Consider the following 23,020-nt stretch of genomic DNA (forward strand, 5'->3'; position numbering starts at 1 on the left):
TAACTTGTCCTTTTCAAACAAGCCTAATGTATAGATATATACCCTTATCCTCTGCTCTGATCTTGCTCAGCTGGCAGTACATCCCAGTGTTTGGAGGGTAGTGGGGGTAGACGATGTCATCCGTGGGCTGATGTATACCACCTGCCTTGGCCTCAGCCTGACCCTCTGCCGCCCCCAAAGCATTCCACAACCTTCCAGAGTCATGTTTGTACTGAGGAAGATTAGACAACCCTCCCCTTAGACTCATCCGTGCAAATGACCAGCCTCCACTCCATGCCTCTTTATCTAATGAGGCAAAGTGAGGGAGGCCAGCCTGCACTACCAAGAGTCTCATCTCACTGCCACAGTAAGCAGCAGGGTCATGTTTTTCTGTTGAGTCATTTCTGAAGTTGTATCAAATCATTTTGATATATAAGGTTTTGCTCGAATGAAGTAATTTAATCACCAATTTAATGTGCTTATTTGTTTTCATTTCCACACATTTTTTGAGAGAATCCAGCTCCACTAAGCGAAAACGTCAAACTCTCTTCTTTTTCAAACCTGTCCGCTTCATTGCCTGCCCATCGCTAGTGCCATGCTCTAACCACTGAGCCACAGGAAAACACTTGTTTACTTGTTGAGCACTTCCATTTGGAAGATACATGAATTAACAAGGATTTGATTTAAGCAACATTATTATGAAAATAAATATGACGTTTACACCCTCAGAGCTAAGAAAAACACTTGTATTGGGTTGTATTTATGGGCAGTCGGTTCTATTTGAAGGCTATGTGTTGCAGCTGAGTTTGTCAAAATATATCCTTACAAATTATACAAAATTTTAAATACAAAAGTTCATAAAATACCATAAAAACATTTCATACATTTCTCATATATTTTATATGCACTTACTGATGTATCCAACACATTTTGTTTTGCATTGAGGTTTAGCTTCATAGTGAAAATAATTGTGTTGTTTTGGCATTGTAGTTTGAGTTGTTGACTTTAGTGTCTGTACTTGGCTTCTCTTATTTAAATATTAATTAATTGTTAAAATTGAAAGAGTTTCTTTGAAAAACAGATCATGTATTTTACTCAGTTAGCTGTTTTTAAGTTATTATTAGCCTAAAGCAAAACGACTCTGCAGTGATTGATAGGAATGCAAAATCAAAAACATGATTTTTGAAAATGTTAAGAAACTCTTAATTTGTTAAAATAAGGGTTATTTCATAAATATAGCCATTTTGAAGATGCTTTTATCGAAAGCGATGCACAGTGCATTCATATCAATTTGTGCACCCCAGGAATCAATGCCACAAACTTTGTGCTGCTATTGCAATGCCATACAAATTAAGCTTTAGCAACAAAACTTACAGTTAAATATATATAATGACTGTAAATTCATTTAAGACACATTTAAGATGTACGGAATGATACATTACAGATATTAGGAGTATAGCGCCATCTACTGCTGATTTTACGGATTGCCTCTCATTTGAAAGTTAATAGCAGCAAAGTTGTCATGTTTCACTTTATCGCTTATGAGTTTAATTCGTTGTACTTTTATTGAATCATGTGCAATAGCAATTATTCACATTTTAATCATTTCTTTTTTAAAGCAATCCTAGTGACTTAAGCAGATGTTAGTAATGAAGGAAAAGAGGATGATCAATTTTAATACCTTCCCTGTCTTAAGCCCATATTCTAGACTGGCAGTTTTTATTCAGTTGTTTTGAAAAGATTAGTATATTCCAATATTTAAGCGTTGATCCAGATCCAGTTACCTATCAGTAAACGGAAATGAGCACTCAGGCTGTAACTCACTGAAGTGATGAAAAGCCCATTGATTCATTTGAGCGGGCGTAGTCAAGAGGGACGCAGCCACGTTAACGTCTTTCTTTTATAACAGCGACTGGAACAAGCACGGCGCTAAAACATACTTACTTTAAAATCAACACATATATTGACAAGAAACATTATGATCAACACAGAAGCAAGGTGAGTAAACCCCGTAGCTATTGTTCTCCGGGTTAGGCGGCTGCGCTGTTTATTGCATTATATTTGACGTGCGTGGATCGAACATTCTGTTCTAGATAGATCTATAGGACTCGACTATTGACTAATGAGACTTAAAATAAATAAATACAATATTAATACAATATTACAATATAAAACAACACTGAATATTACGATATAATAGATATATGTGCATTAAATAGGTACCTATCCATGTTATATACACTATAATAACCTGTTCCATCTATCCATCAGATAGAGCAACTTCTGTATCTATCCAGCATCTTCCCAATGGTTCAAAACCGTGGAAGATCTTTATTTAGAGTCGTGAAGGTGTTTTTGTGCTAGCAGCTGAGCTGAACACTGTGTTCTTGTTGCACGTACATCACAATCACAGTTCACGCCCTTGACGGCAGATTTGTCCTAGCTGTTCATTTATCTATCATACGGGCTTCTGATCTAAGCATTCGTGATTTTTTTAAAACACAACCATAATTAGATTCAGCAGTGTCGAGCAATCACTCCTTGAGAGGGTATACGCAACGCTCACTGCGTGTCCAACCAAAGGACGAGTCGGAGCGTCTGTCGTGCAATGCAGAATTAAACGTTTTTCTTCTAGCTGGTTTAAAATAAAATGCTTTTATTAACGTGTTTTATACACTTGAAAAGAAAAAGAGAATTAATCTTAACCGAGGGTAATTAAATAATTAAAATTAATGAATCTGTTATTTACCTATTAAATGCATCATAATTATGTTTATAATGTATGTATATAACTGTTTGTAAAAATTACCTGGTGAAGATTATGCAATATGTACAGAAAAACTGTAGCTTATATGTAGACATATTTTAAATAGGCCTAACAGTACATCTGCGTTACATTTTTGCATTTGGCAGACACATACTGTACATAGGCATACATTAGTTTTCATGGGTTTAAGTCACTGGGACTTAAACCCACAACCTTTGTGCTAAATGTTTTTTGTGCTAAATCTTTTGTCAAATCTGCAACCCTATCTACAGTTCAGCAATACACGTTTCTTAGAAAATTGAGTGCTATTATAGCGGCTTGTTTACCTGTATCTCTGCAGTGCTGCACTTCTGGATTCAGCATGTGTGCTCAATTGGGTCAGGCAGGGGGCTCCAGGGCCTCTGTGGTGCTCCTGATACCCCTCGACCACAGAGGACGATCACATCTGGACAAGGGACAGGGAAGGAGGAGACTCAAGATGTAGTCCTTTACAAGGTAAAGCTGGAAAAGGATCACGATGATGATGCCTGCTTACTAGAAAACCCCATACAAGAATGTATTGTTTTGTGAGATTTATGTTGCAAAGATAAACATAGACTCATTTGAACAGTTTTGCTGTATTATTTTATGCAGGGTGGGAAGTTAACTGTGAAACAGGTGACCTCACTGGACAGCAGATCATCTATTCTGCACTTTCAGTATCAGCTAAACAATCAATTGTCATGGAGCATGCGGTCTGTACTCTCTGGCCACAGCCTTTTTGTTGGTATACCAGATGGAGAACTCCTTAAAGGCACCAAAGAAGGGTATGTGATTAATGTAAAATACACTCTTTACAGCACTATTCGATCTAAAGCCAGCGTTGAAGGTATACTGATAAAACATGCTCATGCATGGTAGAAAGTTGATAGACATTCTTTTCCTAAAATTATTTTGACCTGTTGAGTTATCAACAATTGTATCCATCTTACCAATGAGAAGTATTGGGCAAAAAGACCTGATGTTTTGTACAATATTAAATGTAGTTGAATACTATGAAAGTTGGACCAAAGCCGGCTTGAGTCTGCACTGGGTAATTGGATCACTGAGAGGCCCACTTGGGTCACATTACAATAAGTTATGAATGTTTCATAACTTCTCATCCCTGTCCAAAAAGTCTTGCATAACTACAGTTCTTCTCCGTTCTTACTCTTGTCTCAGGGGCAAATTCTTTATAGCCATACATTTTATTTACGGAGATACTGATGGTTTGTGTTCCTGTTTCATTGTGTCTTTTTCACCTACTGAAGACTCACCAGTGTCTTGGAGTTTGCAGAAGAGAAACTGAAGATCAATCACATCTTTGTGTTGTTTGTGAAGAGAAGGCCAGACGCATGTAAGGTCATAGGCACTGTTCAATAGAGCATGTTTAATTAGTTTGTTTGCTTTGATTTGGTATGTTTTGATTCAATTGAATATACACTACCCTTCCAAAAAAAGTCACCACCTGGATTTAACTAAGGAAATAGGTAAGAGCCTCCCATTGGATTGGAGGTCTAGGTTCAGCAACGCCCAAAGAATGAGGTCAGCTGACTACCAGGTTATTCCATTAATGAGTTTTTTCTTCCCTGATGGCACGGGCATATTCCAAGATAACAATGCCAGGATTCATAGGGCTCAAATTGTGAAAGAGTGGTTCAGGGAGCATGAGACATAATTTTCACACACGGATTGGCCACCACAGAGTCCACACCTTAACCCCATTGAGAATGTTTGGGATGTGCTGGAGAAGAATTTGCACAGCGGTCGGACTTTCCCATCATCAATACAAGATCTTGGCAAAAAATGAATGCAACTCTGGACGGGAAAAAAAATAACATTCTGGACATTTCAGAAGCTTATCGAAACGATGCCACAGCAAATGTGTGACGTAATCAAAGCTAAAGGTGGTCCAACGGAATATTAGATTGTGTGTCTTTTTTTGGACGGGCAGTGTATAAAACTCCAAGTTGTATTACTGTATAAAATGATTCACAATAAACATATTGACATTATTATGGTGGCATATTAGCACACAGTAGCATATAAACTTACCATCCTACAAAATGTGACATTTTTGCAGGTTGCCATTTCTTCCAATAACTGTTTTCTCTTCTCCTAACTTCTTTTTTTCTTTTCCAGTCCTCCTTACAAGAACATTCTTCTGTTTGGGATTTGAGCTTGTGAAACCAGATCATCTATTAGCATCCATGGCAGGAGATTTGCGTCTTATGGTCTACACAATACAACAAATTCACTCCTCAGAAGAATAACACACATTTCTATAGACTGTTGTAAAGTACACTTAAAATAAAACTGGCCAAACAGTGTCTTTATTGTGCCAAACTAACCTGCCACTAGAAACATTCAGGGTACAGCCATTTAGTAATAAAAAAACGGAGTCAAATTATAGGTTAATTAATTTAATTAGAACATCACACCCATAAAAACTGTCCATTTAAAACCATATTTTTATTTATGTATGAATTATTTTATAGCAATATAATTGGGTTGTTTATGTGGTATACTGTGGTATATTTCAAAATGTCCTGTCCAGCTACTAAAATTAACAGTCCAACATGACAAGTGATAGCTGACAGCAACACAAGACATATACCAAAATAAATAAAGAAACATACTGTATGGTCTCCCATGTTCACTGGATATGTAATAGAAAGAGCTGCTAGTGGTTTCTTTAAGGTGTTTGTAATGTTACTGTTGATATAACAACAGGAACAAACTGCGGAAAAGATCCTCATATGACAGACTTTTTGGAGCAACAATGAACTGCACTTACCTCTAGAAAATATAGAAATATAAAGTTAAATGAACACAATATTATTATTTGATCTTAAGCTCAGGCTTTGGATAAGTTTGTAATTAGGCTTTAATAATGATTTAGAACAAGTTTTAACATTATCTGTACGACATCTGACGAAATATGTTACACATTTGAAAGAAAGTGCCATGCTTTAAACTTTCTTGCTTTTGAGGTCATTTTATCCTCGTTTCTGGTAACAGCTTTAATTGTGTATTATATGCTAAACATTCAATTAGCAATTTTGGTAAGCTAAGATTCAATCATAAAAATTTAATAAATAACGCACGAAACGCGCCCGATAAACTTTGACCTTTGAAGTTATGTCAGATCAGAGAGCTGTGATTGGTCAGTTCACCAAGGGGACGCTGGTTGCGTCATCACCATCGCTACGATTCGCTACCCCAATGAACAGTAGTAGCTAGCTAATGCTACCATACTATTCTTTACTGGACACACACCAATGTCATCATGAATATGCAGTAAAACTGAAACATCTCTGCTGCACGGTAAGATATTTGTTGGTACTGTTCAAACGTAAGCAGACTGTCATAGACCGTAAAGCACTGCAAGAGTCCTCGTGTCCATTTGCCGTATGAGATCGATACTGTATGCTAGCTAGCCTACAGCATATCTTGCTATTACAGTGAGCAGATTAGACTATTAGATTATTACAGTGGTGTTTTTTAATAAGAGCTGAGGCTTGTTAAAGCGTCGATCTTCACTTTTTATCTGAACATTAGGTGAGAGAGAAGCTTTTGTACAGATGTGTCTGGTATTGACAAGTGGTGGGCAGAGCGAGGCTTCGTGAAACACTGAAACAGTTGAATCAAATGTGCCGTATCGTTTCGATGCTTCGAAACAATCTGACACCCGTCTCCACGGTGACACCTAGTGGTCATGTAGTCGTGTTGCCCTAAAACACCAATGTAACAACGATAGTTTTAGACAATCCTTGACGAATTACTATGGGCTATATGCATGCGTGACTTCCGCGTTTCAAGTTAAGAACCCTCGGTTAAGTTTACGGTTGGGGAGAATTAAAGCAGAGAGAAATGGAAGTCACGCATGCATAGAGCCCATTTGTAATTTCATGAGGGTGCTTGTTTGAATGTTTGAGTGGTTAGTGCTCTTAATGGCGTATTGTCGTCGGAGGTTCAAGTCTTGGTTGAAGCGTTCGTTTTCACGCCAGAGTCATTGAAAAATTAATATTTTTTTATTTTGAGTTTTTAATAGGCTATATGTCTGACAACTGCTTGAGCCTGGTTTTGTAAACTTTAGGCTCTTCATTGTGAATAATATAGGCTATTTTGGCAGTGAAAATTGAGATAAGCCTAAATCAAACCAGGTCTCAAATTTTTACATAAAAACATGTTTATTCAAAAATGTTATTTGCTCTGCTGTTGAAGGACTTAGCCTACTTATTTGTTTACATCAATTCACATATACCATAACCATGTACTTCAGTCATGCATTGTAGGAAATACTTTATGCTGGGTCTTTTTTTACAAATGCCCTGAAGCCCTCATTCTCCAACACTGAAAATGGCTGTAAATGTTTGATCATGTCCACTCAAGCCTCTTCTATGTCCTTTGCACTTAAATAAAAATGAATAATACATTCTGTGCAATTTTTTAGTGTGCTACATAGCTTTTTATACGATTTGAGTGCTTACAATTTCTTACATTTAATTACTGGGCATGAGATGCCCAGATTTTTGTGATTATTCACTATGAAACACATACATACCTTAGGAACACCAGATGTTTTGGCTACACCTATGCCCATCCAATAAATGAATGTGGAGTGCGGTATTTCAACATTGATAAGGTGTTCGTAGTTATGATTTGCCATCAAACACCTTACAAGGCTGTTCTCAAAATGGTCCCATAGGCTACAATTGACCTTTGACTTTTTACTGCACTCACCTTATATATAATGTATGTCAAATACCAAAGTATCCAACATATATCAATAACACAACATATGGCTCTGTTTGTTTAGTAAAATTTGACTATTTCACGTTAAGTGATACTTATCCCGAGATGATCAGTGTCCATAGATCACTACAAACATGATTATTTTTTTATTTCTTGATTTACAGTTAAATCAGTTATAGACACTGGTTTATGAGTTTACTTTCAGATCAACACCCCTAGTGGCGAAATGTCATCGAGTTTTGAAACGTTTCGAAACAGGAATGACATAACGAAGCCTCGTTTGCTAAAAATCACGTGACTTAGCCAGTTTGATATGCGCTTCGAAGCACTGATTCGATTAAAAGATTCCATACAGGTTTCGAAGCTTCATGAAGCCTGTTTCGAATTCGAAAGCGCCCATCAATATTATTGACTCCAGTGTGAGTGTGAACCAGCGTCTAGTAACAAGTTTATGTACATAGAAGTTGTAAAAACACTATTATTTCGTAATAAAAGGCAGTTATTCTTACCTTACTTCTTGACTGACTCTCAAATGATTCGTTCTACTATTCATCTGTCTAATCCCCTCCTTTCCGCTAGCCTAGTCTGACTTGATTGGTCAGATGGTCTAGTCTGCTGTGATTGGTCTACCGCGATTGAGGCTCATGAGCTAGTGTTTGGGGGAGAAGAGTGAAGTTTTCGTGGGCAGTCCTAGCAAAACGTAGGCAGGGACTATATGTAGTGACGAAAATCTGCAGCGGTTTGCAAATCGGTTAGGGACGACTCGTTTGCGTGATTCAGAGTCGACTCTTTTTTTCCCAAGCCAATGACTTTGTTATTCATTCACCTTCGGATTTACAACTTGAAAGACTGCTTACTTTCAAACACGGCAACATTACACACGGCATGAAATATAATTTCCGTGATCTCATGTTATGTACTCTTTAATAAAAAACTGCATTGTACATTCTATTTTCACCTTTTATGTTCATACATTGTTACCATGTGTATTCATATACATGTGCATTGAGCTAGTCTTTTTACATTTGCACTTTGTGTATTATTTGCGGCTGCTATTTCTACTTCTGTCTGAATGCTAACTTGCCCAATGACAATAAAATTGAATCCATTTTCTCATTTCCCAGGGAGCCCTTGGATTGATGCGGGGCACTGCAGGTGGGAAGCATGCAGCAGAAGCGGAACATTCAGATCATAGAATGGGAGGACTTGGACAAACGCAAGTTCTACTCATTTGGGTTATTCATGACCATGGCCATCCGTGCCACAGTCTACCCGGCCACACTCATCCGCACCAGACTGCAGGTTCAGAAAGGGAAATCTCTCTACACTGGGACCTACGATGCCTTCTGTAAGATTCTCAGATCTGAAGGTTTGAGAGGACTCTACAGAGGCTTCATGGTGAACACGTTCACGCTTATATCAGGCCAGGCGTACATAACCACTTACGAACTGGTAAGGAAGTACGTCTCCAACTATTCTAAAGACAATACGCTAAAGTCATTAGTTGCAGGAGGGTCAGCGTCACTGGTGGCCCAGAGCATTACTGTTCCCATAGATGTAATATCACAGCAACTCATGATGCAGGGCCAAGGGGAGCATCTCACCCGCTTTAAAGTTAAACCCAAATCATCAGGAGCAAAACCCTCAATATCTTTTGGCCAGACGAGAGACATTATCGCACAGATATTTGCTGCAGATGGCATCCGTGGGTTCTATCGCGGTTATGTGGCGTCCCTCCTGACCTACATCCCTAATAGTGCGGTGTGGTGGCCATTTTACCACTTTTATGCAGGTAAGAGGTGTAATGCTTTGATTAAGCATTGACATGGTTAATAAGTCACACTGGTTTCATTTACTTGAATTTGAATCCTTAGAATTAGTCTTTACTTATTTATAAAGGGACTGATAAAAAAGTCATACTTTGGTTATCAAACTTGATTTGTTCTTATATGTTCCACAGAACAGTTGTCTAAGATGGCTCCCAGTGACTGCCCTCATCTACTACTGCAGGCTATGGCTGGACCTCTAGCAGCTGCTACTGCTTCCACTGTCACCAACCCTATGGATGTCGTGAGGGCCAGGGTTCAGGTAATGCCTATGCACACACTCTATATGGAAAGACAATAGGCTGGTGTGTAAAAGGCGTACAGGTGTGTCCCAGAGTGCATTTACATGTACTTATTTACATGCAAGTCATTTAGGAGTCAACACAAGAGAATTGCAGTTGTGTCTTTAATAAGCCAGGGCAGCAATAAGGGTGTCTTGAACTGGTTTGTGAGCGATTAAATATCCCTACTCATTGACTTATTAAAGCATGTAACCTAATTTTTCTCAATTTTGGAATTTTTCTCAATATTTTGGAATAGTAATGTTATTTTAAAACAAACATACAAATAAAACTAGATATAGTGACTTATATTCTGACTGTTTGCTTGGGCAGGTGGAAGGACAGACGTCAGTCATTGAGACATTTAACCAGTTGATCAGAGAGGAAGGATTCTGGGGGATGACCAAGGGCCTTTCTGCTCGCATCATCTCCTCCACGCCAACGGCAATAGTCATGGTGGTTGGTTATGAAACTCTTAAAAAACTCAGTCTACGACCAGAGCTGGTTGACTCCCGGCACTGGTAAAGAAAAAAACCTCCATTTGACCCTTTCACTCCATATTATTTTAGCCTTTAAAATGTCCTTCCTTTTTATGATTCAGTGTGACATGGAAGATTTATTTTTTGGTGGTCATGAAAATAATGTTTTAGCTAATGTAACAGTCGGCTTTTAAAGCGGCAACGAGTAACTTTTTGACCTTAAAATAATGTCTCTAAAATTATTTTAGTGGTAGGACAACTTTTAACTGGACGAATTTTACTGTGGTTACTACCCAAGCAGCCTCCTATCGGCTGAAATTGCACTTGTAACTTTGGTGTTCGGGCCGGTACAAGCCCCGCCTATCCCCTGCTTTACGGCATACGTCACGTTTTAGTCGTAGCCTGGGAGAAGTTGGCCAACAGCAGAGCTAACAGTAAGATAAAACTATCCAAAACATCACCATGGCAGAGCCAGCCAAAAAACCAAAGAGGGTTTTGTCGGAGGAAGCAATGAAAAGAAAGCGAGAGAGTGATCGGACACGAGGCCGGTCACGAATCAATATCGGACAGGCTTACACTCGGTGGCGCGAGCAGCAACAGTAAGCAAAAGTTACTCGTTGCCGCACTTTATTCAGTAGGAAACACTGCTCAGGTTTTCAAGTAAAAGTGTAACAGCACAATTATTTTTCTGACACTTTAAAATTATGTGATTGAAAAGATTGAATGTTTAAGAGTATTTTGTGTATAATTTATTCAGAATCATTGTTTAAGCAGTATTTTAAATGTCTTAATTGTGTCACTGTGTTATTTTTTTAAAATACAGATACAGAACATTATTTTTAAATAGATTTCATAAATAACATGCAGTTGTCCCCACAATGTTCTTTTGTCATGAGTCATAATAGTACAGTAAATCAAAATCCACAAGGTGTTGTGTACAAGAAATTCTCATGTGCATCATATTGTTCCCTGTATGTGCTTCTCGTTCTGCTGTGGGGTGTTGATATGTTTAGAGTTGCCAAAGCTAAGCAGATATTCAAGAAGATTGGTGCATTTGTTGTTTAATGATTCAAATTCACTCTAAATATACCAAGTTGTATAAAGTAGGTGTCCTTGAGTTTGATTTTTAAGGTTTTAAGAGACAATGTGAAAGGAAAATTGAGTGAGTGCAAACAAAATTCAGATGTTCCTTACATGTTTTGCTTTTGTAAAACTGAAAGCGTTTTAACCCCATAGATGATGCATTGAAAAAGCAAGCCTATCCAGTCTGTCCTGATGTGAAGGATATGTACAGGCTTGGCACATAGATTTTGTGCTGTGTTATCTATTTGTTTACCACTAGGGGGCAGGCACTTACAAAGGGTTGCCAGACGCCGTACACTAGTTTGGAAAACCCTGTGTTCCTGAATTTACGGATATTTCATTTTGTTTAATTTTAGCCAGTCCAGGGCCACTTTAGAATGACAATACCACACCAGTAAACTAGTAAAATGTAATCAGTGTTTAGCTTTGAGTAAATTAGACTGTACTAGATTATCTGTATGGTCTGTGTGGTTTCTGGACAGTAACCACAACTAGCACTTTATAATGCAGAAAAAGAAAGTATACTCCTTTTAAGCAGTTTACCTTGTTGATACTAAGTAGTTCTGCTGTAATAAAACGATTTTTGATATCCTTTTTACCAATGTCAAGCTGCGTGGGAGAGTGTGTACTGTGCAGTATTATATTTGCAGAGATCACAATTGGCTGTAAATCCACAATAAAGTCAGGCAAGAGCATGATTCACTTTGGTATGTTATAATGTCTTTAAACTTGAAGAAATCAGAGATGAACCAACCTGACTGTGTATGAGAAGGGAAATTTCATTAGTTCAATTTCAGGGCAAGTGCACTGCCCCCTACAGTGTGTTTGTCTTTGGGCTGTACAGTTTCTTTCTTCCCTGATTTAATGATTAGTGCCACAGCAGTGCTTCTGTAAAGCCTGGGGTCGGTGATGAAACACATGTTTCACTGTAGCTATATTTATGTGACTGTTGCTTGAAATCAAACTCAGGGGAAGGGAGGATATTACATGATCAGACGCTTACATTTTCAAGTTGAAATCTCAATGATGTATGATTGCATCAATAAAACATGAGTACTTCTGTGGAAAGATTTAAAAAGTTGATGAATCGGCTCCAGTGTAAGCTGATCTAAATGAAAAAAAAAAACGCACCCAGCAGAAGAATAAATGAGGTTACTGTATGTTCAAAGTTTATCACGCACTACATTGGGATGATTTTTATCATGTGGTGCATAATAGAACAAAACAAGGCCAAAGTAGTAAAAGACCATTAATGTAAAGAAATGACTGGAGCAATATACTAATACTTTACTCATACACATAGATTATGCCATTTCATCAGTTTCATCACCCAAATGCTTATTGTGAATTATGCATCTGTTATACGAGAGAACAATGGCCTGTTATGTGAGTGTTTGTGGCAATATTTTGTAATGGGGTGTAATGTGCAGCTGCGATTAACTGGTGCTGTAATAGGTCCTCAGCCCTTCGGCAAGGAAAGGGCTGCCAATGATCCACGTCTCGGCCAGAATACAATGACACAGACTCCATCACTGGGGCCAAAACCACTATCTTACAGCCTGCAACCGCTATGCGATCCTAAAAAGAGCACCACTGTCCTTCCCACGAAACTCCAGTTCATGAACTGACATAATTAATTTGGGTTTTTGTTACTTATTTGGATTGCGTTTCTTGGGTTTTTTGTGAGACTATATATGAGTAATCCCAAAAGGTTTATTGTGCCCTTAAAATAAATGATGCCAGAAGAACCATTTTGGCTTTATGGTGCCATAAACAACATTTAACAACATTTCTTTTACAAAAAAAGAGTTCTTAAACTATTAAAAGGCAAGTAAGAAATAGTTCTTATATTTTGACTGAATGGTTCTTTGATGGCATCACTATGAGGAGTTTTTTGTAGCACTTTTATTTTTAAGAGTGTTTGTTGTTTAACTTCCTTAAAAGATTCACACAAAAATGAAAATTCTTTCATCATTTACTCACTCTCATGTCATTCAATACCTGTATGACTTTTCTGCAACAACAGAAGGTATTTTGAAGCATGTTTGTTACCCAACAACATTGGCCTGGGTGGGAGCATTTATAATACGTCCGTCTAAGCGGCAAACGCGTCCGTTACGGCCCCATACGTTAGCTGGCCAACGCGTCCGTTCGGGCTCCATACGTTAGCGGCCCACCGGGAAAACACCCGTACGCCAGATGGCCAGTCCGCCCCTGTATGGACACAAAACCTTTGAGAACCTTCTCAAAATATCATACAGGTTTTAAAGGTTGACAGAACTATCACTTTAAGTTTAATTAAAAGAAAAGTTAACTTCCAGACGTCTAAAAAATCATTCAATGATGAGCGTAGGCGATGGGAACCTTGAAATCTGAGGTCTGGTTACTCAATCAGTGATTAGTTTAAGGTCAGCACAGATAAATGATCAAGCGAAGATCAAATGGACTGGAGTATGAAGTACTGGTCCTCACCAAATTAACCCATATAGACAATCTGGAGCAAATAGTCAAAACCTCAGGGCCTTGGGCAGTCCCATTGGGAATAACTTCCATTAGGTACGTTTCACGAATGAAAAATGACATGGAGCATAATAGATGTCCTAACTAGTCTGAGGGTCTTTATATCCGTGATATCAGGGGACAGGGTGTCGTCACACGGGGCCGTGTCTCTTTTGCAGAGCTGAACGTTGATGAATGTCCTCCATTAGTGTACGTCGATTGGTCATTTGTGATTTAATCTGGTATGACCTCAGAACAGTTCCATCTGAGCCCAAGGTATGCAATAAAAAAGCTTTTAAAATCTGCTTGCATGCATTGAAGTACAGAGAATGACAAAGAAGGTATACACATATGAACATAAAATTACTTCAAAGCAACGTTCCATAACGTCGTAACGTAACCCTTAGACATTTTGGAAACTCAAACGAGGCCCGTCCCGTCATGGTCTTGGCATCGAGCGGTCTATTTCTAAAACCTGACATTAGCATATTCACCATGGGCTTATAAAAACAAAGGAGAGACGCACACACTCAACCACAGCAACATCTGAAGGCCCATACCAAATCAATTGATTGATGGGACAAACGGTGGCTGATGAAGGTCTGCAAGGGACTGGATGGGTCCTTTCCTTCTTCTGGACACTTCCTGGAGAAATGACAAAGCGCTCTCTGCCCTCTCTCTACATTAATTATCAACTGCTGTCTCAAAGGCACTTTATCAAAGAGATAAATGAAACAACATCAGGACAGGAACAAATCAGACTGCAGAAGAGGGGAGGGAGGGAGTTCAGCCTGGGGCCCCTCTTTCTCTCCTGGGGCTCCTGTCCTTCTCCTCTTGGGAGGCAGAACCCGGGATGAATGAATGGGTGTTCATGGGAAATCTGATGAGGACATGTTCAGGGGCTTTTTTGTAGAGTGGCAGGTTGTTTAAAAGGAGGAACAATTTGAATTGAGCTTAATCTGTTTTAGGTTCCGAGTGTGTATACGCTCCCAGTTTCATCAACGAAATATATCTTTTAAAGTAACTTTATATTGGGTATGACAGTGGCACTGTTGAATATTTTTCAAAAGTGCGTAGGAAGAAAGAGAAAATCTTTCAACTGATTTTATTTTATTTATTTTATTCATGACCTAACGAAATGCAATAACTCCGAGGAGCAGAAAGTAAAAACTGACTACTTAAGTTCTCCAGAAGCTTCATATGAAAATAAATGTGACGGCTGGGATGTTATTAAAGTGACGAAGAGTGTTAGATGAATGAGAAGCATTAGAGAATGGGTGCTCCTGTAAGCCATTAGATCCATCTGGGGAAAGAGGGAGGGATTTCTGACATACGTCACAGATGCTTGCTATCAATAGTGGTCCAGCAAGCTTAACAGAGAAACAGAAAGAAAGAGAAGGTGACAGTGTGGACAAGTGAGGCTGAGAAAGAAAGGAATCAGATAGGAGTAAATACGTGTTGTTTCTAAATTAAAAGTAAAGCCATTTTTCTTATCAAAGTGCAAGGGTGATAAAAAGGTCCTAGGTAAAGATGCCCAATTTTGCAGGAAACTGGAAGATGAAGAGCAGTGAAAATTTTGAAGAACTTCTCAAAGCGCTTGGTAAGCGATCCTCTCCGTTTGATTATTTTTACCTCCTCAAGTGAGAAGTGGATATGCTTTGTGATCACTAGACTATTTCATCCTGTTGTCTAGGCCACATGAGGGCTGCTCTCTTTTTTCTGCTGTTTCCTCTTCAATAGCATATTCATGGATTAACTAGTGTGAAAAGTAAATCACTATTATTTTCGGGCTGTTAGGCTGCTTATTCAGTCTCTTTTGTTTCTTTGGCAGCATGTGTTGCTGGATTCTTATTTAAATTCTTGAAGCCACAGACAGTGTTTTTGGAAAAGGTTACAAAAATCCACCCACTCTTTGAATATTTTATTTTTTATTCATTTTATTTTAATTTCAAATATTGTTTCTATTTGCAGAAAATGAAAATTGGAGAAACAGGTCACAATAACAAAAAACAAATAAAAAAAAGTTTATATTCACCTTTAAGCAATATAACAGTATTTAAGCAATGTAATATTTGTACAATATTTTGGTATTATAAAATATACATATATATCAGTAGCCAATAAAAGAAGAGTACAGATCCATAGAAAACTGCTCTGCCTTTTCCAGGAATAGAGAGCATTTTTGGGAAATGAGAATTAAATGGATTTATAAAACTGATGAAACATTTACTGACTAATGCAGTAGTTTACAGTCCTGTGCTATAAAGTCCAATACGTTTGTAATTAGCGTTGACCAGCTCTGTGTGTCCAAAAGCCATGAAATTCCTTCCAGTCAACAGCTTGTCATTGTAACTCCTTATTAGTAACATCTGCTGATAGCAATCTGTACTGACTATTTATGACAGAAAATGGCATACCATAGCATTATGAATGCTTGCTTTGCCCCAGTTGTGGCTTGGAGAAAAATGAATGTCTATAATCATTTATTTTTTTAAAGCACACAAATGCAATTAAAATATTTCCTTAGCTCTATTGCAGCAGATGCAAATATGTGATGCAAGTATGGCAGTCTTTGGGAAATTAGAGCATGCTAGAGGATCATTATAGCACAGAAGAACACTTAAGAGATTTCTCGTCATATTATTAAGAACTTGAAATGAACGTTGAGTAAATGTTACAAAGACATAAATACCCACTTGTAGCCTTTATTTTCCCTAATGCTCCTTTTTATTCTGTCATGAGGCAAAGCAACAGTCCATTCAAAGGTATGTTAATCTGTTTGTGCATTCCCTGGGAATTGAACCCATGACCTTGGCGTTGCTTGTGCCGTGCACTACTAATTGAGCTATAAGAGCATAGACTGAATGGCACCGAATACTTCTGCAAAAAATTGAATTGTATTATTTTATGATGAGTTCATGCTTTGTGCAATGTAGGGGTGAATGCTATGTTGAGAAAGGTGGCCTGTGCAGCCGCTTCCAAACCCCACGTGGAGATTTGTCAGAATGGTGAACAGTTCTACATCAAAACATCTACTACTGTGAGGACCACCGAAATCAACTTCCAGATAGGACAGGAGTTCAACGAAGAGACCGTCGATGGCCGAAAATGCAAGGTACAGTCAGACATGAATTTGGTATTTTCTTTTTCATTCATTTCTTAATAACTGAGTAAAACAAAATTACATTTTAATGTTTTGTATAGACAAAAAGTATAATACAATCTACATTGTACTGAGAATTGTCTTTAACACTTGTTATTGGTTGAAGAATAACACAAAAGCAACAGACAGTATGTGATTGTGCAAATCTGACACTTCTCAGCCATGTCGCAGACAGTTTGCTAAATTAGATTATATGTCACCCGAAGCCGTCAAAGCAATACAGCAGGCTTATCTGGACTAGCTAAAGTCAACCTTATGTCTTCCACCTTTAATCTCCTGGATTTGAATGGATCTGAAGGGATTCTGACTCAAACATTTGCACCCATCAGATTTCCAGCACAGGGAAAGATAATGTTTGCATACTAAAGAGTTGACAAGCACTGATATGAGAGGATGTGTTTCATAAGAGCGTAGAGTTTTTATTCTGGGAGCGTCGAGAAGATGCCAACAGGGCAGACCAAATCGTCATGTGACGGAAAGCTGTTTTTACAAGCTGACCTTTATGACCGCTGCCTTTTTATGAGCAAATAAAAAGGTCTGACACAAAAATCTGTTTTTGACTAAATGAACACCGGACTTTTTAGGTATTTTGCTTTTGTCTCAAATACAGAATGAAGGGTATATTTAGTCATTCAATTATACACAGCACAGTTAAGGAGAAGGATGTTAGTCTACATACGGTGAAGAATCTTAGAGGGTCTAGTCAGAGAGGTTATACAGAAGGATAAAATATGACTGTGACTCATCGACATGACCGAGCAGGTCACTCGTGGTGGTCCTCTCTCATCATTACTCTTATGATTCACTCTTTTCAAAGAGCTTTTGATGTGCCAATGAAATGCATTCGGAGACATCGATCTAAATCATTGCTTCTAAACACAGATGGTAACAAAACAATTTCTCTCAGGAAGATTTTTCAACCGCTGAAAGAATCACAAAGTACATACAATTACCATTTATCTTCAAAGGCTTTTTGTGTGCCATTGGTTTGTTCACAGAGCTTGGCCACATGGGAAACAGTTAATAAGATAACCTGCAGACAAACCATGGTGGATGGCAATGGCCCGAAGACCTACTGGACACGAGAACTGATAGGGAACGAACTCATCCTGGTGAGGACTTTCCCATCATTTCATTACTATCATTAATACATCTTTCTTTCTTTCTTTCTTTCTTTCTTTCTTTCTTTCTTTCTTTCTTTCTTTCTTTCTTTCTTTCTTTCTTTCTTTCTTTCTTTCTTTCTTTCTTTCTTTCTTTCTTTCTTTCTTTCTTTCTTTCTTTCTTTGTGAATGTGAATGTGAATGTGTTGAGCACTCACATCCGTCTGGTATCAAAAAGAAACAATAAAGCATTTGTTAAGTTTTTGTATTGGTTTGGGATTCTTACAAATATGCAGCATGGACAAACATCTGGCCTGTTCTGCTTTACAGGCCAGATGGACAACAGTACACCGGCCTTATAACTAAGAAGCTTTATTACTGGCTTTATTCACTGGCCTCTGTTGTAAAAACTTTAAAGCAGATTTTTGAAAGACTTGTAGTGGCCGAAATGCTCATGCTGTGAAATGTTTTTTCACCATTTTACAAATGTGTCACTGAAAATATGTGCTGTAAACAGCACAGCACAAAGGTAACTTGTGTCGAAAAAGTAAACAAGACTTAGACCATGAACAAACTGGTACAACACTAATTTCTAGATTAAATCTTCTGCAACACCTGTAAAATGTTTGAGTTGATCATATTTATAATTTGACTAATTTGTATAAGCTTATAAAGCTTTGGGTGAAAGCTAAAGGGATAGTTAACCCAAATATTATGTCATCATTTACTCACCCTCAAGTTGTTTTAAAACTGTATTAAAATCTGTTCGGTTGACCACAAAAGAAGATATTTTGAAGAATGCGGGAAACTAAACAGTTCTGGGGCACCCTGAACTACCCCCAGATTTGTTTGGTTATTCTTCCAAATATCTGTACTTTTTGTTCAGCAGAAAATTTACACAGGTCTGAAACAACATGAGGGTGACTAAATGATGACAGAATTTTAATTTTCGGGTGAACTGTTCCTATAAGTACACTTTTGAAACGATGGGTTATTTTCAACCCAGCGTTGGGTTGTGTTTAACTTAAAGGGATAGTTCACCCAAAAATTTAAATTCTGTCATCATTTACTCACCTTCGAGTTGTTTCAAATCTGTATAAATGTATTTGTTCTGATGAACACAGGGAAAGATATTTGGAAGAATGCTTAAAGCGTCTGCTAAATGACAAAATGTAAATGTAAATAACCAAACAATTCTTAGACCCCATTGACGACAGGAAAAATTAAGATATTTTGAAGGACGTATAGGACAGCAAACAGTACTGGGGCACTTTTGACTACCATTGCATTTTTTCCTACTATGGTAGTCAATGGACCTTTACCACGGAGGAATTGAACACCGGAAGTGCTCGTCAAAGCAGAGTATCGATTTTTCCAGTTATGTTTATTACAATAGGCTGCAATCGCCTATTTGACTAAATGCCTCTTATAATGAGTGTCCGCAAAATGATTTCAAAATCCAGACATTTTTAGAGACAGGAGACGAGATATTCTGATGATTACTGTGAACAGATTTTTACAAACTCAACCAAATTTTAAGTTTGAATCCAGCAAAGCCTATCTGTGAATGCAGTCATATCGTGTATTTCATCACATGGTGTCAGTCAGTGCTCCAAATTAGTGACCAGTGTGCTGTCTGATGAATAAGATTAGAATGTGCATTTATTTATATTAAATATTTTTTATCCCCTTTTGTGTGTAATTTTTCATTGACAGTCATTTTACTGCATGTAATTCACAAATACGCCAAAATTAATTAATATTCAATGTAGCCGAGCTGTCATCGCGTTACTCTTTTAAGGTTAATTAAGTGTTTAACATCATTACATTTCTTTTAGGCAGTTACAATGCATTCAGCTATTTTAAGGACTAACAACGCACGTAAGGAATACTGCTCTTAAGAAAAATGACCAAGCTCTATAAAATACCATTGGTTTTACTACAAATATATACTACACTTCCACTATAATAAAACACAAAAAAATGTGTAATTTCCATGATGGGTGTTTATCAGTGATGAAAAATGAAATATGACCAGAGAAAACATATGTTAGGAAATAAATATATTTATTATTTAGAATGTGCATTTGGATGGGAAATATATTTATAGGAACATTTCAGCAAGTTAAAGAGATAAACATCCTCAGTTTCGAAGCGCATACTGCACACAAACATACTTCCGCATGTTATTTTAAAAGAAAGGCACTTCATTTCGCAGTATCAATCTCACGCATGCTTTCCTCAATTATTTTGTGTCAAGAAATTGTGAAAACGGAGGTAAGGAGGTGGATGTTCAGCTTTAAAGCAGCCGGGTGCTGCAGTAACACCGCTGGTTAGCAGATTCAGCCATTGGTTTTAACTGTGTTGCTTTACCGGAAAAAGCGACACACTGCTTCGCTGGAATTGTGATAAAGGTCCATGGGGTCCAAGAACTGTTTGGTTCAGTAGCGAACCCTCAGGGCCCTCTGTGATGACCTAAACTATCGTGAAAAATAATATTTCAAAACTTTAAAATATTATTTTCAATAAAAGTCGGCCGATTTTCCTTATATGTATATTGACTTCCTGGATTGATACAGACTCTATCCACGTGAGATTTCCAAGTCTCACGAGAGTAATTCTAGATCACTCAAATCACGTGCGCAGAGGGCCAAGGCTCAAACGTCACGGTTTGCTACTGTTTTGGTTACAAGCATTCATCCAAATATCTTTCTCTGTTCATCCAAACAAAAAAATTTAAACAGGTTTAGAACAACTAGAGAGTGAACAAATAATGACAATTTTTCATTTTTGGGTGAACTATCCCTTTAATGTTGATTCAAATATAAAAAAAAGTCTGGGTTTATTGATTTGTCCCTTTTTGACCCAATTCTAAATTCTTAAAGTGACACAGCATTTGTTAAGTGTACCCTTTTATAAATTTGAAGAATTTATACAACAAAAAACACAACCCCCAATGTAAAAACAAAGGTCCAGTTTGGGTTCTCTCTAAATTTCTATAGCTTTTATTGCTATAAATGACGTCAGCGGGGATTTATACTGTAGCATTAACAATGTTCCACTACATTAATGTGTTCATGGATCTCAACACAGCTGGTGACATGCAAGAAGCAAGACACACTAGAGTCCCATCTGCAACTTATTAACCATAGCAGAAAATGTGATCACAGCACAATGGTGATGCATCTGGCTCACATCAAAGCTCCTCTTAGCTTATGAGGAGGAATATCTTCTGAATATGTGGCGATGGTAATAAATGATGTAAGTCTTTCCCATTCAAGACCAGCTGTTTTGTCATTAGCCAAACAATCACCCCAAAGCATCGGCTAATTCTAAATGATCCCTCTTCACATAATGAATATTAACAACCTTTGTTGTTTGTAGTACTTTTTGTGTAATGAAAATAACGTTTCATTGCATAGTTTAAATAAATATTTTCCAAGCATTTAACATCAGAGCGCTTTTCATCCATTTACATCAACTTTACATCATCCTAACCTGTTTATTTCAGCACATGTGGGACTCCTGGTAAAATGACCACATTACCATGAAGCTGCAGGCATCATACAGCAAGGTTGCTGGCACTGACCCACTGCAGACTGTGCAAATGGGTCTAATTGATCATGTTACATAGGAATGTTGGCAGTGTGTAGGGGCCTGACACTCTTCTCTCTAATGTCTCCTAGGACATTGCTGCACACAGCAGATGGCCCAACACCATTTTTTTTAAAAGTGTACGTGCAGCGGTCCTTCAGTTTTCCCGCTCGGCAGCCCAGATGGCGAGTGGTGTTGTCAGATGCCTCAGTTTTGCTGTGACGTACAAACTTCAGTAAATATTGAAGTCTAGCACAGAGCTGTCAGAAAGGATGAGTTTTTTCCTCTTCCTGACACGAGAGCTTGTCACTCTCAGCATGGGATGTCAAACCTGAAAGCAGAGCTGTCAGAGTCCTTCAGGTCTGCAGGGGCCAGCTACTGATCGATACAATAACAATTCAGTGATGCACATTTCCAACCAACTACATCGTTAGAAAAAAATACACACATATATATATATATATATATATATATATGTTTTACAGAATTTTCAGATGTTTACAGTATGGTAAAAATGCATATATTATGGTAAACATGGTTTCTAGTTAAGTGTCACATGCTGTTTATTTAAGGACACCACAGAATCATACCACGCAAAACAAACTGTTAATGATTCTGTAAAAATAACGGAGTTAATGACATTCTTCTCTTTTTTATTTGTATTGTATAGACCTTTGGAGCAGCCGATGTGGTGTGCACGAGGATTTATGTCCGAGAATGAGAGCAGAGGCAACCGATGGAGTTACAGTCCGGCATATTTCATGATTAACTTGCACTATAGTGTGTTAGTCGATACTTTCTTTTAAAGAACTTGATTGTTTGTCATTGTACATTACAGTACATTAGACATGTTAAAACAGTGCTAGTTCTATTAATGTTTTTATCTGGTAAACAATTTTAGAGCAGTTACAATAGTTGACTGCAGTTCTTCAGTCTAAGTACATTCTTTTAATCTTTATTTTTGTATTTGTTTATCATGAAATAAAAACAAATCCACCTCCAAGTATTACAGATGTGATTGTAAACATTACCGCCAATAAAGTTGACCAGCATCGTTTATTAAAGGTATGAAGCCAAGTGCTGAAGGTGTAGCCTATGACCTTCAAAATCACAATTTAAATCATCTAATTATTCGAGATATTAACACATTCCCAAAAAACAACAACAAAAGGGAACAGCTTGTCTAAACGCCACAAACTTGGCACGGCCCGCAGCTTGCGTGCGGGGTCAAAAGAAAGCTTTGGCATCTGTGAGAAAAGCCCTCATTGGTTTTTATATTTTATGCTTTGCAAGTTATGGCACTGGAGTGCCTTTATGACCCATTTCTCTAGAGAGTGTTTAACTGTACTATGGGGCCAAATCTTAATTAAATCACGGCCCACATCTAACGAGTTAAACACGACTGTGGAGTTTTTATTGCCCTCATTGGTCCTAAACTCAACTGGGCTTATTTTGCAGGAAACTATAAAGGTG

At 37.8% G+C, this 23,020-nt stretch overlaps 2 protein-coding genes across 2 annotated transcripts; both read left to right on the forward strand.

Annotated features, from left to right (window-relative positions):
• The first annotated feature begins 1,785 nt into the window (after positions 1 to 1,785).
• slc25a44b (solute carrier family 25 member 44b) lies at positions 1,786 to 12,316 on the forward strand. The gene is made up of 8 exons (XM_057338491.1): positions 1,786 to 1,977; positions 3,087 to 3,241; positions 3,380 to 3,552; positions 4,036 to 4,121; positions 4,907 to 6,091; positions 8,647 to 9,314; positions 9,483 to 9,610; positions 9,963 to 12,316. The coding sequence occupies exons 6-8, from the start codon at positions 8,687 to 8,689 to the stop codon at positions 10,152 to 10,154; spliced, it is 948 nt and encodes a 315-aa protein (XP_057194474.1). The 5' UTR covers positions 1,786 to 1,977; positions 3,087 to 3,241; positions 3,380 to 3,552; positions 4,036 to 4,121; positions 4,907 to 6,091; positions 8,647 to 8,686; the 3' UTR covers positions 10,155 to 12,316.
• Positions 12,317 to 15,087: 2,771 nt separating this feature from the next.
• On the forward strand, positions 15,088 to 22,539 carry crabp1b (cellular retinoic acid binding protein 1b). The gene is made up of 4 exons (XM_057340562.1): positions 15,088 to 15,290; positions 16,627 to 16,805; positions 17,852 to 17,965; positions 22,218 to 22,539. Exons 1-4 carry the CDS (start codon positions 15,221 to 15,223, stop codon positions 22,266 to 22,268), a joined length of 414 nt encoding a protein of 137 aa, XP_057196545.1. The 5' UTR covers positions 15,088 to 15,220; the 3' UTR covers positions 22,269 to 22,539.
• Positions 22,540 to 23,020: the final 481 nt, after the last annotated feature.

The sequence above is a fragment of the Triplophysa rosa genome, linkage group LG1, assembly GCF_024868665.1.
Source record: "Triplophysa rosa linkage group LG1, Trosa_1v2, whole genome shotgun sequence".
Taxonomy (NCBI): domain Eukaryota; kingdom Metazoa; phylum Chordata; class Actinopteri; order Cypriniformes; family Nemacheilidae; genus Triplophysa; species Triplophysa rosa.

Coding starts and splice junctions, on each gene's coding strand:
- slc25a44b (XM_057338491.1), top strand. CDS start 8,687: ATGCAGCAGAAGCGGAACATTCAGATCATAGAATGGGAGGACTTGGAC. Junction 9,315..9,482: donor ATTTTACCACTTTTATGCAG/GTAAGAGGTGTA, acceptor TATGTTCCACAG/AACAGTTGTCTAAGATGGCT. Junction 9,611..9,962: donor TCGTGAGGGCCAGGGTTCAG/GTAATGCCTATG, acceptor TTGCTTGGGCAG/GTGGAAGGACAGACGTCAGT.
- crabp1b (XM_057340562.1), top strand. CDS start 15,221: ATGCCCAATTTTGCAGGAAACTGGAAGATGAAGAGCAGTGAAAATTTT. Junction 15,291..16,626: donor AGAACTTCTCAAAGCGCTTG/GTAAGCGATCCT, acceptor TGTGCAATGTAG/GGGTGAATGCTATGTTGAGA. Junction 17,966..22,217: donor TAGGGAACGAACTCATCCTG/GTGAGGACTTTC, acceptor TGTATTGTATAG/ACCTTTGGAGCAGCCGATGT.